This window comes from Alligator sinensis, unplaced genomic scaffold, assembly GCF_000455745.1.
Source record: "Alligator sinensis unplaced genomic scaffold, ASM45574v1 scaffold1318_3, whole genome shotgun sequence".
NCBI lineage: Eukaryota > Metazoa > Chordata > Crocodylia > Alligatoridae > Alligator > Alligator sinensis.
Window position 1 is genome coordinate 746,730 of NW_005842634.1, and position 7,782 is coordinate 754,511.

The 7,782-nt window shown below is 41.4% G+C and overlaps 1 protein-coding gene across 1 annotated transcript in view; it reads right to left on the bottom strand.

Moving 5' to 3' along the window:
• Positions 1-6,581, bottom strand: part of ZFAND6 (zinc finger AN1-type containing 6) — a 20,229-nt gene extending 13,648 nt beyond the window's left edge. Inside the window, exons 1-3 of the mRNA XM_025215240.1 lie at positions 6,411-6,581; positions 3,766-3,877; positions 1,576-1,676 (exon numbers count right to left, since the gene is read on the bottom strand). Coding sequence (XP_025071025.1) covers positions 1,576-1,676; positions 3,766-3,877; positions 6,411-6,480 — 283 coding nt within the window. The 5' untranslated portion in view covers positions 6,481-6,581. The remainder of the gene's footprint in view (positions 1-1,575; positions 1,677-3,765; positions 3,878-6,410) is intronic.
• Positions 6,582-7,782: the final 1,201 nt, after the last annotated feature.

The following is a 7,782-nucleotide window of genomic DNA, read 5'->3' on the forward strand; positions in this document are numbered from 1 at the left end:
AGCTGTGTTGGTCTGAGACAAAAAGAAATGCAAAAAATCTAGAACTCTTGGTTCAGAGATGATACCTTTTATTAGCCCAACTAAGTTATCATCTCTGAACCAAGAGTTCTAGATTTCTGTATTTCTTCCAAGAAGGAATTTTAGAAAGCTGCAGTGAGTTAAATGGATACATTGGAGGTTTGTTGCTTTTACATTTCTTACGTTTAACATTCTGCACTTAGTATGATGCTATAAAGATCAAGCATCATTTTGCATAATTTTAGCTTCTGCAAAGAGAAACATTCTTGCCAACAGTGAGAGGTTCTATTAGTGACTCCCATTCAAATTTTCTTTTTATAATTACCTTCTTACATGTATATTGTTCAACACAATTGAAGATTACAAACACGTTTCAATGGAGTCTAGCTAGCAGACAAATTATTTCTTTGTTGAACTTCTACACTTTTAAAGCAAAGGTGGGACTGAGTAAATTGTACTTTATCCTACAGAAGCTAAATAACTGAAAAGGAAATCCCTCCAAAAAGTGGATTCTCTATCCTTGGACATTTAAAAGTGGCTGGACAGACACTTGTTGGCATGGTTTATTCAGAGGCTATCTTGACTTGAGCTGGGGTTTAAACTAAACTAATTGGCCTCTTGAGGTCCCTTTCAGCCCTACTCTGACAATTTCAGTCTGCTTAAAAGTTAATGTACTGAGGTTTAATAATTATAGATGAATCATAGAAGTGTGAATCCAATACCATTCTCACTGTATCGATTCCAGGCTAATATACTTGACTGGACCTGTTCTGTAAATGTTTCATCATATTCCCCAACCCCCCACAAAGGTCTTTACAACATAAAGTCAAACATACAGCTCACGGAACTGGACCACTGGACTACCAGAAGCTAGGGGGAGCGGCCCACTGCAGAATATGGTACTCTCAGACCCCAGCGGACATAGTGGTCAGGAGCACCATGAGGTACACGGCAGAAGCCAAAGCTACTGTCACATTCTCCAGGTTAACGTTGGAGTCAGACCTACTGCTACCTCCACATGCCACAGGTCAGAGCCACCATTTCCTAGATCCAGCTTGCAAGGAACCCCCTGGTGTGGATCCGGACCAGGGCTCAAAGAGTTTGGCACCTCCGATATAGACAAAGTACAGACCACTATCCATTTGTTTCTGTATCACTACAGTATCCCCTCTAGCACTCTCAGTGATTAGATGAGTCCTTATTCTTGCACGATTATGATTAGATAAATAGCCAAGATGCACCCTAAATACATTTCCAATCCCACTAAACAGAACACTGTAGAATGTAAAAATTCAGCAAGTGCTGTAAAGTTAAAAAAAGAAACTGAAATTTACACCTCTTAAGCTGATCTGAAAGTTCCACCACAGTAGTATTTCTGCATTAAGACTACATATGTGCACCTTGCTGTATTCTCTTTCAGTTTTACAGAACATTGTCATATTTCAGAATGAGTCATCTGTTAGGGCTATGTTAAAAATAGTAGAGTATGAAGAGAGAAAAACAACAGAATAGGCATTATTTTGTGCATGTTCTAGTTACTCAAGCTCAGATACTAACCTTGCAAATCTTCTGTTTCAGGTACTGTTTTATCCACAACCGTACTTTCCACTTGGGAAGATGCTACAGATTCTGTTAAAAGTGACTGGTTTGACACGGGGCTAGGAAGAAAAAAAACAGTTTAGACTTCTTAAGGGACAGAGACACAGGTGCCACCACTGCCCCCCCTCCACCTTCCCCCAAAATAGACTGCCTGGCAATTAATATAACAGTAAGTTGGCACACAACCTTGTTTTTTTTGGTTTAGGACATCAGCAGCACATTAAGGCAGTTGATCATTAGAAGATTTAAGCTGCTGGGACAATTATTTTCAGCTTCCACTGTGGCATATTATATCAGTAAAGAAAGACTGATACAGAATAGAAATAGATAACAGAAACATTTTAGGGTTGTCCTTACTGTTTCTTTAAGGAATGATGCTGTGCATCACCATCCACCAAATGCAAGGGTTTTATAATACAAGATAAAGTGACTGCAGTTCCTTTTAAAGCTTCAGAATTACATACTAGTAGGAGATAAAAAGGTGGATTCTCTAGTTGCCCAGTCTGTAGCCAGAATCTAGGAAGATAAGGGAATCTACATAGACACCTCAGGTTGTCTGTGTACAATGGGGAAGATTAGTCAGTTATGGAACGGTCTGTAGAAGTCTTCACACTTCATGATTTAGCACAGGGATGGCCAACTTGTGGCATGCAAGCCACAAGTGGTACACGCAGCCTGCGTGTGGTATACAGGAGATCAGGGAAGGGGCAGAGAGCACAGCTGCAGGCATGGCAGGGAGCAGAAAGCAGAGCAGACAGGGGAAGGGGAATGGCACTCAGGGAGGGCTTGGAGCTTCATTTGTGGCACGCCTGCCAAAAAAGGCTGCCCCTCACTGGCTTAGCACATCAGTCTGGTTAAGAATTTGTCTAGAGAAAAAAAGATGTAGCAGAACTCCCAGGTACTACTGAGAGCACAATTTTTCCATCTTCAGTTCTATTTAGACTGCAATGCTCAAAGTTACTCGTGTGAATGTGAATGAAAGCAATAGGCAAGGATTTTTTTTGGAAGGAGTGGTATCTTTTATAGACCAACTGCATGGTTGGGAGACATTTTAGACAAGTTTTCATGCACAAAGTAAACTATTCACTCTTCTCCACATTTGCTAACCAAGCAAGAGATCAGCAGAGAACTCCACAGGAAGATAAAAAGCTTGATCTATGTAGTAGACAGGACACAGGGATTGGGGGTGGGGGAGAAGGTTCAGTGATGGAAAACAGCTTATAGCCAAAACCCAAGTATACACCTACAAATAGTCATGAGCTAAATGCTTTTTGTAAGTATTAATTAAAAAGCTGAGTACCAACTGATTAACCAGAGTTTTCTGTGTATTTTTTTCTATGGAATAATTTGCACTGGTTTAGTTTGTTGTTGTACCAGTTCACCACCACTATCCCCTCACCAATTACTCCTTATTATCTACTCCCGAATATTAGTCACAACTAGGTAACCTACAATTATTTGCATTCTCCATGGAGCAGTGAACTAGCTGGCACTTATTTAGACAAGAATAAAAAGTCTAACCCTACCTACCCCAGTCTACATGGTCCAGTACTCATTTTACAGACCATTTTGCACTTGCAGATCTTGGAATGCTTTGCAAGAGGACATTATGTATCCTTTACCAATTCTGAGAGAAATAAAGCCACTTGCTTAAGAAAAGAGCAGTCAATGGCAGAACTGGAATTAGAACACAGCTCTTGTGTATCCTGTTTACTGGACCACACTGTTTCCCTTAGGATGAAATCAAGGAAGCAATTTACCTAACACTGGTGCAAAGTTAGTTGAGAACTGCAACTGGAACTCTACCTAGTTTGATACATTTATAATTAAGTCCGAGTTTTGAGAGGGAACTTCTTTCAATCTTAGAAATTAAACCACCAAATTGCATGGTGACAAGTGATTAGAGACCATTTATAGATAAGTCACATCTATAGGAGAATAATATCAGAGAGATGTCAAGGCAGACATTTTGAGACTCCATTAAAAAACAGAACTTTTTATTCAATAGTAACTGGCAGGGAATTCCAATACCTTAATATGAGAGATAAAGTGTTAACTTTTCATTCCCAATATTCAGTATTTAAAATTATTCAGAATGAGTTATTTGAAGTAAAAGGTCAATTAACAAGCATAGACGAGGACACTTACCTTGGCTGCATAGATGGGGTAGATGTAGAGTCTAAAGCTGACTGAGTTTCCTGTGCGCTGCCTTCTGTGCATTGAACTGGTAAGGACTCAGTTATACTAGTGACAGAAGTTGCTGCAAGGAAAACAATAAATGCAAAATAAGTTACGCCGCCTCCCAGACTTACGTTGTTGATGCCATAACAGATTCTTCCACACTATGGTTCCAATTCAACAAGCTAATTAAGCATATGCTTAAAATCCTTCCTGAACCTGAATCTACAATATAAAAAAGTTTTACTAAAGTTACTTAAGTATAGTCACATCTGCCTCTTTACCCCTGCATATATTTCAAAGTAGCAACAGCAAATAAGTGAAAGAATGTTAGTTAAGATTATCAAAAGCTTCTATAGATTGTTAGTAACTGAAGTGTACATTTTTGAAAGAGACCAATATTTTGAAATATTTTAGAATATCTACGTATCACTGGCCATGTATACCCAAAGACACTATCTAGTATCTACAGTATACTTCAACCCCTTTCACCAGGGATCCACCACTGAACCTTCAGTGATGCATCAGGCATTTACATTGCATGGAGTGATTGATCAATTTGAATTTTATACGCTTTTAATATGGCCTATTCACCAAGTCAAGTGATGACCAGTGTAAAACAGAGGGACACCGCTTAAATTCAGAGGACTGAGTATCTCTTTGTAGATGCACAGTGCCAAACCTTCACACAGTGAAGCGCATAATATCAGTCTTCAAATGTCTCTGTTTGTTAACACTTTAGCCATGGAAACCCTATTAGAGGAATATGAAATGCTGAATTATCTTGCATAAATCAACAAGAATCTGGGTTTTCCATTTGCCACAGAAAAACATGGAAAAACCCAAATTTTCACATTTTAAAGGACAAAAATCCAGATTTTCTCCCTTAAAAGGAGAAAAGTGTTGGAAACTGTGAATTTCCCCTTGCAGGCTGGCAGAGGTGCAGCCTGCAAGGGGCTGGGGGGAGTGGGAAAAGGGTGATCAGGCAGGAGGTTCTATGCCTATGCATGCACGCACACATGTACACGGCCACCATGTACCTGGAGAGCAGCTCCCCGCAGGTAAGTTGGGGGGAGGAGGGGAACTGAGGCCCCCATAGTTGGGGAGGGAGGGAGGGAATTGGGCAGGGCTGGGGCTGCTGCCCAGCCAAGGTGGTGCATGAGGCTTGGGGCCTGGGGCCAGAATGTGGGTCTGTAGGGCCTGGGCAGGGAGCTGGACACTGCTGTGGGTGGCTTGTGCAGGGGGGTGGCAGGGAGGCTGTCTCCCTGCCACTGAGTGCACTTCCAGCAGAGGCATGGGGGGCATGTGCCCCCGCAATTTGTGCATGGGGCAGGGGTGGGCTTCTGGCCCTGCTGCCCTCCTCCTGGGGCCTCCACGACCCAGCAGGTGGGATCTGGTGCGGCAGGGTACAGCGGGCTGGGCAGCTTGATGACACTGCTGCGAGCTCTGTGCCACCATAGTGAGGTGCCGCCTGGCCGCAGCAAGGGTGGTAGTATGGAATTATGAAATTCCTTGCTGCTGGAATTTTACCCACTTTTGGGTCACATCCCAGGGGTTTAGAAATGCTGTACCACAGGATGTTAAAAATCAATCCATTCTCAAGCTCCTAAAACAGGCCCATACTTAGGGCCCCAGATCCTGAAGTCAGAGTCCAAGTTTTTATTTTTAAAAGTCCCTACCCTCATAATTGTGAAGCAATATTAGAAAATATGATCCAATTTGATCATATTTTCAATACAATTGCTATAGTGAGGTTAATCAGAGCCCATACAAAGTTCCCAGCGGAGGAAGCAGTAGCAGCCCCGAAAAACCAGGATGGAAGTGCTCTGGCAACCGGCTCATTAGAGCAGACCAGGGTTTAGGAGCAGGGTTCATCACTGCTCAAGACTTTTCTGTTGCTTTCACCCTGCACAGAACACAGTCACAGGTTCAGAACAGAGGTGGCTGTGTAGCTTCTTTAGACAGCTGGTAGAAGGAAACTCCCCCAGCCACAATCATTTCCCATTCCAGTTGGTTAGCAGAAGATCTTCTTGCCATCTATTTTAATCCATGTACATATTGGGCCTTGGTCTCTGGAATATCTTAACCCAAGTTAAGATAAAAGACTGCAGGTACAACTTCTCAAAAAAGGTTTCCCCGAGTTGTTTGAAGTGTCAGCTTGAATCTTGCACTCGTTCCAGAATTTCAGACTTTGATTTTCTTCTAAATAGTTTTCATTAATTCTCTCAAGCTGGGTATTATCTCCAGAGTCAGTCATTTCTGGTAAATCCTCTCTGGAAAGTGTTGCCCAAATTTTCATAGTGTTAGAAGCAGCCCTGTGTGTCCAATACCTTACCAAAAATAAATGTAAGCCACAAAAATAAGTTAAGATTATACTTACAGAAAGATTATTCACACTGTGAATAAGTATATTTCATTTTAAAGCCGATTCAAAATATTCTCTAAGACGGAAGAGTACTTAGGACAAAGCACTGAAGTATTGCTGTATCTTTCATATTCTTGTTGTAATTAGTCTCTGAAAGTTAAGTGGGGCAGTGACAGGAAGTGTCTCACTGACACATCACAGTTCGGTCACATGAGAACCAGCACGCTGAATACTTATTAGTGTTACTTACCAGAAGGGCTAATTCTACCATTACTACTATTCTGCCTTTGAAGATGCTCTTTATAGCATACTGAACACATTCCATTTGTTCAAGGGTTTCCATAAAATCTGCATCCAGTGGAACAAAGCATAGGCACTTGGCTATGGTTCGTTTCTTGAGCCATTTTCCTCTTCTGCAAACCTGAAATTCACATATGTAGCCAGTTATCTAGCAGGTTCAGAAAAGTTAATTTTTCATCTGTTGCACTTAAAAATAGAAATGTTCCTACTGTTCTGGCATACTCCCCTCAGGCCACAAAAAGGGAGGGGAGAGTTTTGAGTCAAATTCTCAAATTGAGTCAAACAGATCAATCTCACACACTTTCCAGAAAGTAAGGGCTACTATCCCAATCCTGTCTAGTACATAGAGCAGCATGCACATTTTTAAAAGGTCTGCATATTTACTTATTTATTTTTACTTTCAGCACTGAGCAGTCATTTTCTAAATGATGCCAACCCACAGCCTTAAAAACCAGATGATTTACAGAGAACACTTTTGGAACCATTCCTGACAACTGAAACGCCTGAACTGAACAGGGAACTATACTTACCCATGGCAAATATTCAATCCTAGATAAACTACAGAAATTCCCAAGCTAGTTTCTGCATTTAACTCTCCTTCACACTATGAACTCTACTTTGTGCTACCAGTCAATACAAAATACACATTGAGGTATTTACACACAGGAATTTTCAAGAGCATTAGAGTTGGTGATAGTCTCACCTTTGCTGGTACAGGGGTTTTTTTTTTATTTATTTTTTGGTCTGTTCCGTTTTCATTGTATGAAAGAATATTGTATTGTTCTAAAGCCAACTGAGTAAAGGAAGCTTTACGAGTAAAGTCAACCCGGCCTTTATTTGTTTAACAAGGCACATTTATCTTTGCACATTAAACAAGCTCAGATGGCCATCTCTGCAAAAAGCTTCCTTAGCTACGCTCAAATGACCTGACCCCTTGGATCAAATAATTGGAATCTGCAACACATCCATTCAACACATTTATAAACTGATCAGAGACTGGATGAAAGGGACATGACATGGCTGCCTGAGAACACAGGAACCCCGACTCAGAAACCCCCTTCTAGACCCGTGTTCAATGCCCCAATCAGATCCCAAAACTAGGGGTACCATATGTTCAGATTTTCCTGAACATGTCTTGTTTTTGAGTTACCCCATCTCCATCTGGGCATTTTTTTTTAAACATCAGCAAATGTCCAGGATTTTGCTTTGCCTCTACCCCAGCAAGGAGCTGCTTGGGGCTGGGGGCAGGTCATTGGAGGCAGGACATTATGTGCTCTATGAGCAGGCTTGGCAGCTGCAGGCAGGTAAGTGTGTGTGGGGGG